General features: G+C 36.5%; 1 protein-coding gene across 9 annotated transcripts in view; it reads left to right on the top strand.

Annotated features, from left to right (window-relative positions):
* The window catches only part of inpp4b (inositol polyphosphate-4-phosphatase type II B), a 177119-nt gene that overhangs the window by 96904 nt on the left and 65270 nt on the right, over positions 1 to 14945 (top strand). For all 9 annotated transcript variants that reach the window (XM_077245910.1, XM_077245914.1, XM_077245913.1 and 6 more), the window contains 2 exons: positions 4643 to 4773; positions 13516 to 13620. In XM_077245910.1, the coding sequence (XP_077102025.1) occupies positions 4643 to 4773; positions 13516 to 13620 (236 nt within the window). The remainder of the gene's footprint in view (positions 1 to 4642; positions 4774 to 13515; positions 13621 to 14945) is intronic.

The following is a 14945-nucleotide window of genomic DNA, read 5'->3' as shown; positions in this document are numbered from 1 at the left end:
GATTATAACTACAGCATAAATATAATTTTATTCCAAATCCTCTAAAATACAAAATATTAAATTAAAAACATTAACTAAAATATAGTACGATCATTTCATTGAAATAAAAAAAAATATCTTTCATTTTGACTGACACTCGAACAGCACCTGAGGGTTAAGTCGAGTGCACGCGGTACAATTTTTGCTGTCATATTTTTTTATCCTCTAATACAATTTTTTTTCCGCTCTAGAGATATCGCGTGGAAACCGTTGCTTGGTGTGTAGATATTTTGAAAAATTTATTAGTGTTTTTTTTTCTTTTTCGTGTTCATACAATGAAAGTCAATGGGGTCAAACCTTGTTGTTTTGGACCCCAGAGACATTCATTGTAAGAAAAAAAGAAAATGCCGAACCCTTCCTCAAAATATCGTCATTTGTGTCGCGTGAAAAATTAAAGCCTGATATAAACTTTGAATAATTTGAAAAATAAAATACCCAATGGTGTTTTCAGACCCATATGAGCCCAGATGTACATTTCAGACATCAGATACTGTACACACTGGATTACGTTTGCCTTGTTAAAGTGCAGTGTGTGATTTTTAGTGGTATCTAGTGGTGAGGTTACGAATTGCAACCAACAAAAGTTATGGTGGCCGACAGGAAAATATGTCATCGTCTGAGACAGCACAGAGTAGCCAGTTCAGCAATGAGATTTCTTTACAAGGATAAATTAAGAAATTATGTTTACTTAATTATTCAGTAAAACTATATGTTATTGCGAATATTATTGTTACTTGTTCATCATTGTGTCAGTGTTTTATTCGCTGAACTAAGCTTGCTTCCTTGCACGAAGAACAACATAGTAACGAAACGCGTTTGTCCGTTTAGGGCTACTCTAGAAACATGTCGGCGGATTTCAATGTAAGGGGATCCATGGTGTATGTACTGTAGATAGAAACTGCTCATTCTAAGGTAATACAAATATAACAGTTCATTAGTTAAGGTCTTTATACACCACTGAAAACTTCTTTTTCAAGGTAGTGACGAAACGCGCTCTGTAGCGCTGTTTGTTCGCTGTCGGCTACGGTAGAAACATGACGTCACAATATGTCGACCTCCATAGAAGGGGGAGCCCGCGGTTATGTAGGCTAGATATAAATGCCTCATTCTAAGGTAATAAAAACATAACGGTTTATTATGCAAGGTCTTTATAGACCACTGAAAACATAGTTATGGATCTTATATTGCATTGCTGTCAACAGATCCTAAGAAATATTACACATTGCACGTTTAATCAATGCTTAAGTCACATTGTTGCACATTGCTTTAATTAAGATTTGAAATTACATTTGGAACTTTAATTGTGGTTGGGTTAAGAAAAGCATATAAAATTGATATACTGTATGATATACGGATATTTGGAAATTAAGTTAAAATACTGTTCGAACGTTTGGGGTCGGTAGTCTTTGCTATCACTTTTAATCAGTTTAATGTCTTTGCTAAATAAAAGTATTGATTTCTTTATATACAAACTGTAGTTGTGCACATATATGCTGATATATTGGAAGCAATTAACGGGATTATCTCTTCGGCAAAAACAATATATTATATTAGTTGCACATAAACCCACTTAGGCTTTAAATTATATAGGATAAGATTCAGCATTATTAGGGAAAATAGGGAAAAATTATTAGGGACCTGCTCTTACCTTTAACAGAGTTCAATAGAAACAATAATCTCTCTATTTTCTGCTCATTTCTGCAGCTCTTGTCACCTTTGCCTCCTTGTGAAGATACTAATCACATTGCTGAGATTTGTATTAGAGTATCACAGAGACTTTGAATTTACATGAAAATGAATCATTGTTCCCTTTGGAAATTCCCTCCACAATTAAAGATTCCTGGGCCTTTTATTAATGAGACCTGGCTCTGTCAGTCTGCGTGGAGAGATTAGAGCCTGTAATGTATTCAAATCTACCGTAAAAGTCCTCACATGACAACATGAAAGACACAATAATTACTCCAACACACAGTAGGTCAAGCAAAAGAACCTCTCAGCATGAGAAGAGAGACGTCTATGTATATTTGCTACTGAATGAGGGAATTTCACCTATTGAATTGGATGCAAAAATACTCTGTGATCCCTTTTGAAAGACCCCATGAAAGATTTTTGAGGCTTTTAGTCCTTGCAGATTTGAAGGGGTCATATAATGAGAAATTTGAGTTTCTTGGTTCTTTGAAAAAACGTACTATAGCATTCATAACTCACCACATCTTCTTCCCCAGTGAAAAATAAGCATTTATTGAAACTAAGCAGCAGACACGGCTCGTTTTGTACTCCGGCAACTTTTTGATGTCAGAAATGCTAGTAAAGTTGAGTTTTTTTTATCGTTTCAGTCTGATCTTAGCAGTTTGAGGGGTATATTCGATAGCACGGGGTGTCTGATGAATCTATTTTGCGTAATGCTGGTTTTAGGGAGCAGATATGTTTTTATTGAAGGATGGAGCAGTTAAAACTGTATCAGATCCAACCGCGAACACGCAGATCAAGATTTAGCCCAGTAAAGCATTTCACGTGTTTTCATAGGAGCCTTAACAGCAAAAAAAAAAAATTATAACTTTCAGAGGAAGTGTAAAATACATGTGAAAACCTAAAATATGCCAGTAGCCTTATTCAGAAGTTCTTGCTTCTGTTGAAGCTCAAGATGCTCAACATCTCTTGCTCGAGTAGGTTTTGATCATGTCAGCTCCAGTGCTTCTGTCATTAGCAACAGCAAAAATTTGCATTTTGAATGTAAAGTAGAGCTTCACTAGTGCTCTCCGACTTTTGGATGTTGAACAGGAACAGTAATAACTGTATGAGCATAGTTTAAAGACAAACTTGATGTTGTCTTGACAATGTCGTCTGAAAGTTTAACTTTTAGAAGTTTTAGATGGTTTTAGAAGTCAGAGAAAGTCAATAAAACGTTGCTAGCATGTTTTAGCTCATTGTTAAAATGTTTTACAATGGTGCTACTATGTTTTTAGCTTGTTTTAACATGTTGCTAGCACATTGCTAGCATGTTTAGCACATTACTAGTATGTTTCTAGCATGTTTTAGCACATTAATAGCATGGTTATCACATTTAGCATTCCTTTAGCATGTTCAACATAGTTAATGTTTCTAGCATGTTTTTACTTGTTTTAATGTTACTAGCATGCTTAGCACATTACTAGCAGATTTGTGGTATGTTTGAGCACTCCGATAGCATGTAACTTGCATGTTTAACATATTACCAGAGAATGTCTAATAAGGGGAGAACTTTCACTCTCAGTAAACTTCTGGCTTCTGAACTGGTTGCAGTGCCACTCTGGTTCAATATGAGGGCGCTCACAGGACGAATGAATCAAAATCCACTTTTCTTAGGATATAACTTTTTGTCTAGTAATTTGAATGTTGTATTCGAAAGGAGATGCAAAGAAATTACACATTGCTGGGTGTTAAATTTTTTAGAGTCACTTATTTGTTTTAAAAAATCTTTTAAAATGTCAATGACATCATACACATCGTTCCACCAGAGACACTGCTTTACGGCAATCCTTCAGTCACTTTGGCGCTTTCGCGATCTGCACTTTCTTTTCTCTCGAGGCATCGACAACACCGCTGACACAGGTAAATACACATGCTAGAAGAGTTTTTGTTTTGTTGTTTTAAAAGACCGCACCGAAAATACACACACACATTCTGGTCCCGCTTCGGATGCCACGATGCCATCAAGCGGTATCTCTGGTCGTAATCAGTCCTTCACTGACCAATCAGCGTTCATTAGCAGAATGCTAGCGTGTAATGGGCAGCAACAACTCAACCTGTAAGAAATCGTAAGGACATAAGTACTCGTTCATTCAACTTTCGACCTATAACCCATGTTGAACTTGCAAAACCTACAATCAAATCTGAGATTTCTCAATGGCAATTGGGTGAAAGAGACAAATTTAGCCGTCTAGCTCCATAGACTCCCATTCATTTTGCACTCAGGGCGATCGCCCCCCAGTGGAACTCTGGTGGAACTACAACCCAAATTCGGTACAATAGGACTTAATAGGGAGTGGCCAGGCTTTCCGTAAACGGGCTCTGATGTTACTAGCACGTTGATAGCACATTTGAACACATTTCTAGTATTCCTGTAGCATGTTTTAACACACTGTTAACATATTTTAGCATTTTTATAACATGTTTTAGCACACTGTTATCATGTTTAGCTTGTTTTAACATGTTACTAGCATGTTTAACACATGACTAGCAGGTTTGTAGCATGTTGGAGCATGTCGATAGCATGTTACTTGCATGTTTTAACACATTGATGGCATGTTTTAACACATTTCTAGCATTCCTCTGGCATGTTTGAACACAATTAACATGTTTTGTTTTATGTTTTAGCATGTTTCTAACATGTTTTAGTACACTGTTATCATGTTTAACATGTTACTAAGACATTGCTATTATTTTTCATGCACGTGGCTAACATGTTTTAGCATGTTGCTTGCATGTTTCTAGCACATTGTCCTACGTTAGTTTTTGCTTTGTATGAAAGTATATGGGAATTTGGGCCTGTTCAGAAGTCTGATATGGGAATGCTTTAAGTCAAGCCAACAAAATGGTGATTGTTTTTTGTTGTGTCCTACAGGATACAGGAGCTGAAAGATCTGGGAGAGCTCTCTCCACACTGGGACAACCTACGGAAGGACGTGATCTCTCGCTACGACCAGATCATCAAAGAATACCAGGACACGCTGACAGAGCTCGAGAAACATACTGGTAAAGGCTTCTGATGCAGTGAAACATGCTCTCTCACAAACATACACATAATACTCTGCCTTTCTCATTTTCCATGCATGAGAATTTTTTTTTTTCAATTTGCATGCAACATCACACAAAATTGATCAGCAGTGCCATCATGTAGAAGCATGAATATTTTTTTTTATCTAGCTTCATTCATGCAGAATTTCATAGTTCATAAAATTTTTATACACAGCTCACAGTTTGCTGTCACATTCAATGCAATGTTAAACTCGCATGGGTTCACATGTTGTAAAGGAACAAGCGGGCACAGAGTGTGCGCTTTTATAACTGCCTTCTATTGCATTACAATCTATAAAGCTTGTTTACAGTAATCACATATTTGTCAATTGTCAACAATAAGATGTACTGTAGCGTTGCGATTGCATGCAATGTCTTATTTTCTGCGCAGGAGCAATGCAGCCAAGGAAACAAAGTTTGCATTGACAAAAAAATGTCAAGTTGACTGCTTCTCAGATGCACAAACACACACAACACAGTAGCCAAAATGACAAATAAGACATTGCCGCAGTGCGTTTTGCAATAGCGATCGCCATACAGTACACATTATATGTCTTCCAGTTGACACATTGCCAGTGTCGCACGATATATCCCACCATCCCGCCCGGCTCTAGCCTGAAAACATGATCTATATCATTGGAGAAAAAATAAAACGGAGCACAAAATGGCAGTATTTGTCAGCCGTGTCGCGCCTCACACCAAGCAAAAATAGTCATGAATGATCTTGCCCTTATAATCAGTCGTGACAGGCTGAAAAACTGATCTGCCTGATGGATAGGCCCATTACCGAGGCTAATATTCAGGGATGAAATTCTGAAGGCTTGTGTTTCGCCAGCTGAGCGGTGTTGACGTGTCCGTCGCTGAAGGAGGAGAGGAGAGATGGCGAGATCTCAGGTTATTCTGCCTCTCGACAGGCCACGAGTGCCCAGCTGCTACATCGACCTCTAATCTTTTTTCCGTGTAGCAGACTCCCTGTTCCCGCTCAGCCGTTCCCATCTTTTCCCTTGATACAAGGCATATGCAGAACTGTGTATTTTTTTAAATCCAACTGAATAGTTATTCGTTAAAGGGGAAGTGTTTAATTTTTTTAAATAATATGCAATTGAAATATGCAAGATAGCTATTTGTACAGTAGGTTGATTCTCCTGAAAAGTGTCACAGAATGTTTAATTTTACTACAACCGTAAACTAACGTTCACAGAACATGCTAGTTCTGGCAAAGAACTAATAATTATACACAACATTCTCTAAAGTTTATTTTTAGGATGCATTTTAATAACCTTCCCAGAACGTTCTGGAAAATTGTTTGCTGGGAATGCAGGGGTCTCAAATCATGTTTTTGCAGTATTTTTAACTATAGATGAAGCTCTGCAGTTCGTTCTCAGTTTGTTAGCCAGTGACATTCGTCTGCCTATGTTAGCTAAAATGTGAGATGTATTATAAGAGCTTGTCTCTTCTTTGTAAATATGATTTTGTTATGTCACAGCCATGAATCATGATTTGCTACATGCTAATCGGCTACAGGGTTATTATAGTTAACTAAAACTAAATCCTTAAAAAACATACTTGAAATAAAATAAATTTTAACTGGAATAAACTATGTAAAAATTCCTAATTTCTCATTTTTACTTAGTGTCACTAAAAAAAATGAAAACTAAATAGACATTTAAAGTGCTGGGCAACGATTAATCTCGATTAATCGCATCCAAAATAAAAGTTTGTGTTTACATAATATATGTGTGTGTACTGTGTATAAGTATTTTGTATACAGACACACATGCATGTATATATTTTAGAAACCTGTTATTTATATATAAATATTTATATTTATATAATATAAATTATGTCTAAATACGTATATATATATATACAGTATATACATGCAAATTTTTCTTGAATATATACATGCATATGTGTGTGTGTATTTATACAAAATACTTATACACAGTACACACACATACAGTATATAATGTAAACATAAACTTTTATTTTGGATGTGGTTAATCGCGAATAATCGTTGCCCAGCACTAAAAAAAATAACAACTAATTCAAAATATGATTAAAAACTATAATAGTAGCTCGCAGGTGCAGGCGGCATTAGTTTGAAGGAGTTTCTTAAAGGCAAAATTCTGTTTAGTGCAGGATGTTACATCAATACATATGACCCATTTGCCAGGATTACAAAATAAAAGCATATATATGTGCACGGTAGCATTTAAATAATCTCAGATACACATGGACTTCTTTTGAGTTTGTGGGGTGTTTCAGTGCATTTACAGAGGATTTTACCATGCAGACATGTTGACATGCTAACACAGAACATGCTAAAACCTCTGCATCCCTTAATACGTCCTCCTTTGTACTGCAGCTAAAATATGAAATCTTAAAACCAGTAAACTAAGCTAGAAACACTAGTCAACATTATTAATGAATCATCTTGATAGGAGCTGTGTATGTTGTTCCTGTCCTGTGGGATGTTGTCATAATCCGCAGTGCCACTGCAGAGAATTAATTATTGATATCTAATGTTATCAGTTGTAACAAGGTTAGCAACTTGTGGCTTGAGAGAGTGTTTGGTTTTCATCTGTCGTTCCTCAAAAGGTTCAGATCCGTTCTCCCGTCGCCCTCTTCACCTCGGGGCGGGTATTGCAGTCGTTTGGGTCTGGTCTAAATTAAAAAATAAAAACCTCTGGTGTTTTTTTCCCCTTTCATTTAATTCATTTTTAATTAGACAAGGCTGTCTCAGGGTACTTCAGAGTGTGTTAACTAATGAATTAATCATTTTGTGTTAGCATTGTTTTGCACCGGTGGAATTAGAGGCACTGGGAGCTAATCCTGTTGTTTGTCAGTCCTCCAGCGGGATAGCGAAACCCACATACTCACTCGTCCCGTCAGAGAGAGCGAAGTAAGACAAATCCAAGACCCCACTGAGCCACGGAATGAGTTTAGGGTAATTAAAATCCTTAGCGATACAGCTTTCTGGACTTTTCTGTAAAGGAAAATTCTGTAATAAATAAGGGTGTGTTCACACTTGGCATGTTTGGTTGGATCCCTATTTATTTTCATATCAACTGTGGATGAGGCGTTAACAACCGCCTACATGGGAGCAGGTCACTGTCCTCTAACTGTGGCGGTTTCCGTACGATGCTTCGTGCAAAAAGCGGCGCTGGAAAAGAGGATGCCGTGGAGGCATCGCAGTTAAACTTAGGACGCTCCTGGCAATGTCTGTACGTCCAACTGCTACACAAAACTTTTGATTCCTTATAATCCCCCTAGAGCATCGAGTTCAGAAAATCAAATACTTCTTTTCGTAGCAAGGACTAAAATGCCTTCACAAAGGTGATCGCGCTTTCGCTGTTATGGGACTGAGATTATGGAATGAGCTGCCTCTATCTATTAGATCTGCTCAGTATTCAGGAACTGAATAATTCAGGAACAGGTAATCTCAATGTGGTATATGTGTTGCCTGTGGTGTGAGATTTGTTACTATGTATGTTTTATATTCTATCTTTTATTCTTTTTTAGTTTAATGTAAAGCACTTTGGGCAACCTCGGTTGCATTTAGCAGTGCTATATAAATAAAAAAAGAAAGAAAGAGAGAAAGAACTCCGGTGCGGTTCGACTGAAATATGAACACAACGCGGACCAAACCCATGTAAACAAGCCAATAACAGGACGTGATGTCACAAGGTGCGACTCTAAAAAGGACAGAAAGTTCAAGCGTGTGTGTGTGTGTGTGTCGGAGGGATTCTTGACGCTATTTTGACTCTTTGCGAATTCTCAGCTGGTCAAAATACCATCATATGGAGCTACGCACATACAGCGAGTGCATTTAGCCCAGAACACAGCTTTGTTCCGGGTGTTGAGTAAGATCATAAAGCCGACCGATCAGGTTGTGAATGAATCCCTATGCCTTTAGTTTGGTATCTTTTGATTCACTGTTAAAATGCCAATGTGAACGCAAAGCCGACCAGGACTAAATGTTTATTTTTTATTTTTTTTTGTACGTTTTTTTTTGGGGGGGTTCAGACCAAACAAACCAAGCGAACCAAACTACAATTGTGAACACACCCATACTCAACCTCATGTCAGAGCAAACTGAATCATTTTCAATCAAAGAAATGTTTGAATAATTTTTCGTTACTGTTGAATGCGTTAATCTGTCAGGTTCTAAAACCACCATAAAATATAATAAATATAATAAATAAATAAAAAATTGTCATCACAGGAATAAATTACATTTCAAAATATATTCAAATATTAAACAGTTATTTTAAATGGTAATAATATTTCATAGTATTACTGTTTTCATTGTATTGTTTATCCAATGAATGCGGCTATGATGAGTAGAAGAGACCAAACAAAATCTTCATGACCCCAAAAAAACACTCTAAAACCAAAAAAAAAAAAACACTAGTCACCAAAGTGACTTACAGAACCTTTTAAAAATCACCATAAAAGTATGTAAAAAACAGTCCAATTGACACATGTACAATATTTTGAGTCTTTTTAAGTCATGTGACAGCTTTATCTGAAGGAACAGAAATAAATGTATTATTTATTATATTATATTATTTATTAATAATCTTCCGGGATTAATAAAAAATCAAGGCAGGTTTAATGTTATTGTAACATTTTCTGTCAAATAGCATCTAACTTTCGATCTTTTCCTCACTCAAAGCTGTCATGACTTCAGAAGACTCAAAATATAGTGCATGTGTCATTTAGTTTTTTTATCACACTTTTATGGTGATTTTTGACAGCCTCTGGACACTGTTTTTTTTTGTGTGTAAATCTACTCCATTGTAAGTGGCTTTGAAAAATAGTATTTGTTAAATACTTTTGTTGACTTTAGGTTTCTTACATAGGCGTAAAAACAGTTTATTAAGCCTCAGACGCTGATTTGTTTCCCAGAAGGCGTTGTGAAACCACAGACGGTCTGTGAGGCTCCAGGCCGCAGACTCCACGAGACAATCCTGCTGCTGTTGCCCCGGGACTCTGGTGCCTGTTTGGCGGCAGGAAACCCCTGAAATTGCTCGGCATAAGAGACCTACCGCAAAGCAGGAGAACATCTGAATCAGTCAGAGGTGTTTGTGCCGGCAGCATCGCATGTTTTTTCTCAGTACTCTCTGAGATGGATTCAAGGAAACGTGCATGATGACACCCGCCACCAGGGTTATTAGAGTTAACTCAATCTAAAACCATAAAAAAATTAAATATTTGTTATTTGAACGTTAAATTAAATCAAATTAAATGCTAGCAAAACTTTAAAATCAAGGATTCAGGCCATAGAAGACCCATTTTTGGTTCCCCAAAGAACCTTTCAGTGAACAGTTCTTAAAGGATTAGTTCATTTCAGAAATAAAATTTCCTGATAATTTACTCTCCCCCACGTCATCCAAGATGTTCATGTCTTTTTTTCTTCAGTCGAAAAGAAATTAATGTTTTTGAGGAAAACATTCCAGGTTTTTTCTCTATGTAGTGGACTTTAAAGAGAACCAATGGTTTGAAGGTCCAAATTGCAGTTTCAGAGCAGCTTCAAAGGCTCTACATGATCCCAGCCGAGGAATAAGGGTCTAATCTGGTCATTTTCTTAAAAAAAACAACTAAAAAACATTTATTTATTTTTCAACCACAAATGCTCGTCTTGCACGTCCACGGCTTCACGCATTATGTAATCACGTTGGAAAGGTCAGGCGGTAACCGGACGTAGGCGGAAAAGTTAGGGTAGGGTGAAAAACTCTCATCTCATTTTCTCCTCCAACTTCAAAATCATCCAACATCAATGTTTTACCTTTTATTTATTATTTTGTTTTTTAAAGGCCGTTTGATTTGCTCTTTGCATGTTCGCTTTGTAAACACTAGGTCTGTACTTACGCCTACGTCACACTTGACCTTTCAACGTGATTATGTAATGCACGGCGCAGTTGTGGTTAAAACCTTTTTAAATGTTTTATTCTGTGGCGGAAACAAGCTTCCATAGGTTCCCGTCGAAGAATCCTGGAATGTTTTCCTCAAAAACCTTAATGTATTTTCGACTGAAGAAAAAAAGACATGAACATCTTGGATGACGTGGGGGACTATTAACTAAAAGTCTCTTAGTAAATAGTCAGGAAATTTTAATTCTGAAGTGAACTAATCCTTTAAAAGAACCGTTTTTTTTTTTTTCTTTGTGTGAAGAACATTTAAAAAATCTAAAGAACATATTTCCGCTATAAAGAATCTTTTGTGGAATGAAAAGATTCCATGGATGTTAAAGGTTCTTAATGGAATCATCAATGCCAATAAAGAGCCCTCATTTTTAAGAGTGTAATGAGGTTTGAGTCACAGGATCCACCTCTAAACCATGTGGACGGGTGGTCAGTTTTCCTGGGGTTTCCCTCGCCAGCACCTGTGCGGGCAGATGGTGTGTGTGATGGGGCTAATTCCTCCGCCATGGCTGGCTGGCCCGCCTCCATTAGCCCGTGTCCCATGAGAGAGCACATCTGTCCCTCTGACAGCTCAGTCTCGGGACTCATGCCACACAGAGCATTCCTGGAATAACGCTGAACTACCCGCAAGTGTATATATACAGTATCTAATTTGGTTCATGATGTATTTTTTCAGGACAGATTTTTTTGTCCGTGGTTCTGACTGCCGTTTCTTCCCACCTAACACAATGCTGTGGAGGTGTAGTGCATTTATGCCTCGTTAAAAGTTTCTCCATGTACATTTTACATTTAACAAGGGTCAAACTTGCAGCTGAGATGAAATGTTTGGGCAAAGGTCATGTTTCAGTGTGGATGCTACTCTTTATTTATTTACTGTCTCCTTCCTCAGTATGTTTTATTATAAATAAAAAGGGCATTTTGTCCAAGCCGTGGCAGTTGTGATGTATATTTGAGTGTTATTGAGCAGTATCTATTATTTAATTACAGTTACTTCTGATGTAATTGCTCTAAATACTTTATAGATTATAGAACAATTTCTATATAAAAACTATAGTAGATTAAACATAAAAATTTAACGTCTAATTTTTAATGCAACCTTCTCCCTTGAAATACTTTGGTCAGTTTAAGAATAATTTATGAATGTTATATTATTTATTTAACTAAGAGCATTTTCCTTGTCTATTCTTGTATTATTCAACTGGTCATGGTTGATGTGGGATTGAGAAATGAATTAATAATGCGCAATCCAATACTTTTTAGAGAGAGTAATTAGTACGGTAATCTAATTACACAGTTAAAAATGTAATTAGAAGCTAGTAGTTAATTACTGTTTTAAAATCCCCCTGTAGTCAATAATTGTATCCCTTAAAACTCATCTTTGATCACCAAAATTACATATTTAAAAGTTTTTTCCTTGAAAAAAATTCTTCATGCCTTAAAATAGCTTGAATGTAACTCTACACCCTTGGCTCATTTAGTATACGCGGTTCTATGAATATGCAAATGAGCCCCGCCTCCACTCACTCACAGCAGCTCAGAGATCCACTCGTTGACGATCACACGTTGATCTGATTGGTTACAAGGTAGTGTGTGACGTCAGAAACACCAGCGATTTCAAACCGAGTTTTTGAGACAAACCGCTGTCTTTGGTTCCCTGCAGTTTTAAGCAGAAAATACTCAGCAATGGTGTCGACTTATGAATTTACACATGAAGCATATTAAAAACACCACATAGACATATTAACAACATTAAAAACTTGATTTTCACCACAGGGTAACTTTAAAGTAACTTAGCCAACACAATACTTGATACATTTTAGTACTTGTGTGATATAGAAAACAAAAAAAAATCTGCGAATTGAGTGTATAATCAATTTGGAGGCGAATGATATCATAAAAAGCATGCAAAAATGCAATAATTGTTTTTTTTAGCTGTCTTTTGTTATAAGAACCCAGCATTTTTACACTCTAATTTATTTATATATTTATCAGTTTATTTATATTGTTTCTTTGTCTACTCGCAGCACAGTTGCTCGGATAATGTGTTCAGTTTGAAAGTTCTTAAGATTGCTGATAACATTTCAAAGAGTCTTTGTTGGCTATATTTGCATATATTACTTTGAAGGGATCAAAAGCCTGCCGTGTGTCGCTGGGCGATATTTGCTTCACCATAGGGGCTTACAGTATCCGTTTCTTAAGATTTTAATTGGGTTGTTTTTGCACAAAGCAGGTGGTGCCTAATTTCAGCAAAAGCCGATGCTTAGTGGATTTAAGAAAAAATGAGCTGGTATTTGGGAGAGTGATATTTGTAACAGCCTGTGATCAGATTGTGATGTTTTGATGCAGTGGTGCGTCTCTCGTCGGTCATTATTAAAGCACGAGTCACTCAAGGTCATCCAGGACTTCTTTTATGTGTCCTGTATGAAAGACCTTATTCACACCTCTAAATGAAAGGCCTTTTCTTGAAGGCTCTTTGCTTTGGCTCTCGCTTTTAATTGATGTTTAATTACCTTCTTTTTATTCATTTAATCAGACCAACATGGCATTCATTTGATCAGGTCGTCGCTTTGTGCTCGAATGCGTCGCGAGCAACGCATACAAACTCGGACTAATAGTAAACGGATGTATTTGCATGAAGCTGTAAATCAATAGCGGCAGATGGCAGAACCCCTCGCTGTTTGTTTGTACTCTTCTGCCTGTTTGTTTTGCTCTTGAACGATGACTAAACCAGATTATATTTAAACGCTTGGCTTTTGGTGATCTTTCTCAGGCCCGTCGTTCAAGCCCAGCTGCAGCAAAGGCCAGAAATATCTGGAGTTCGTTCCCATCAACCTGCACACACAGAGAATGCGGGTGACGTGTCCAAGAAAAACAGGTGCGTCCCAGGCTTTCTTATTCCCTCTGTAACTGTTCTCATATATAAGCAAGTGTGTGCTGAATACACTCTGTACAGCTTACATATAAAGAAACATTTATAAATATGCTTGTTTTTTCATATGATCTCATCCCATTGCAAATTTATTTTAGGGAGTCATCTATTTGTCTTCATATTCTTTAAAAAAAAAAAAAAATGTTGTTTATTTATAAAGTTTTATATTAATATACATTACCGGTCAAAAGTTTGGAATAATTATGTTTTTAAAGAAGTTTCTTATGCTCCTCAAGGCTGCATTTATTTGATTAAAAAATACACTGTAAAATTATGAATAATTATTCAAATTTAAAATCACTGTTTTCTATTTTAATATATTTTAAACGTAAAATTTATTCCTGCGATCAAAGCTGAATTTTCAATTAGTGCTCTATTATCGGTTAATATTGATACTCAATTATAATTAATTATAGTTTTTTTTTTAATTATCAATGTTAGAGATAGTTTTTGCTGCTTAGTGTGTATCATGGTTTCCTCCAAAATATGAATCAGCAACTGTTTTCAACATTGATAATAGTCAGAAATATTTCTTGAGCATGAAATCATCATATTAGAGTGATTTCTGAAGGATCACGTGACACTGAAGACTGGAGTAATGATGCTGAAAATTCAGCTTTGATCACAGGAATAAATTACATTTTAACATATATTCACCTAGAAAACAGTTATTTTAAATTGTAATAATATTTCACAATTTTAAACAAATAAGTGAAGCCTTGCTGATCATCTTAATTCAAAATAATTTTCAAAATCATCAAGTTTTGACAGTTTTGTATATTATTAATATTTAAAGTATTTCTGTAAAGTATTTACATGTAATTTTTATGTTTGTAAAATATATTTATTAGAAAATATTTTTCTATTTTTAGAAATTCTATTCTATTCAATTTTCTATATTTCCTGTGCAGTGTTGTATACCGTATGCATACCGTATACATACTATATACTGCAGTAGTGGTTAAAGTAACATGGTAGTGTACGCCACAGCTTCTCTTTGTCTTCCTCCCTCTGTAGTTTGTTTGTGGCTGTTTGTTTAGTTCTGGGAAGCAGTGCATGATGGTTCCAAGATCAGTACATCACCCTATTAGCAAAGTGCCGTTAGCCCCACCGTCCTCTGGTGCTTTATTCACACACGAGTCCCAGTGGCGGGAGGCGGGACGGTCAGTGCGGGGTCAGCGGGGAGATGTTGACAGGTGCAGACGCGTAAATGAGGATATGACAGCATTCACTTTCAGCACAGCAGGAGACTCGCTCCTGATTGGACAAGA

Source organism: Siphateles boraxobius, unplaced genomic scaffold (assembly GCF_051911475.1).
Source record: "Siphateles boraxobius isolate OS27281-9 unplaced genomic scaffold, OSU_SipBor_1 29, whole genome shotgun sequence".
Lineage (NCBI taxonomy): Eukaryota > Metazoa > Chordata > Actinopteri > Cypriniformes > Leuciscidae > Siphateles > Siphateles boraxobius.
Note: the sequence above shows the minus strand (reverse complement) of the source record. Positions and strands in the feature narration are given on the sequence as shown.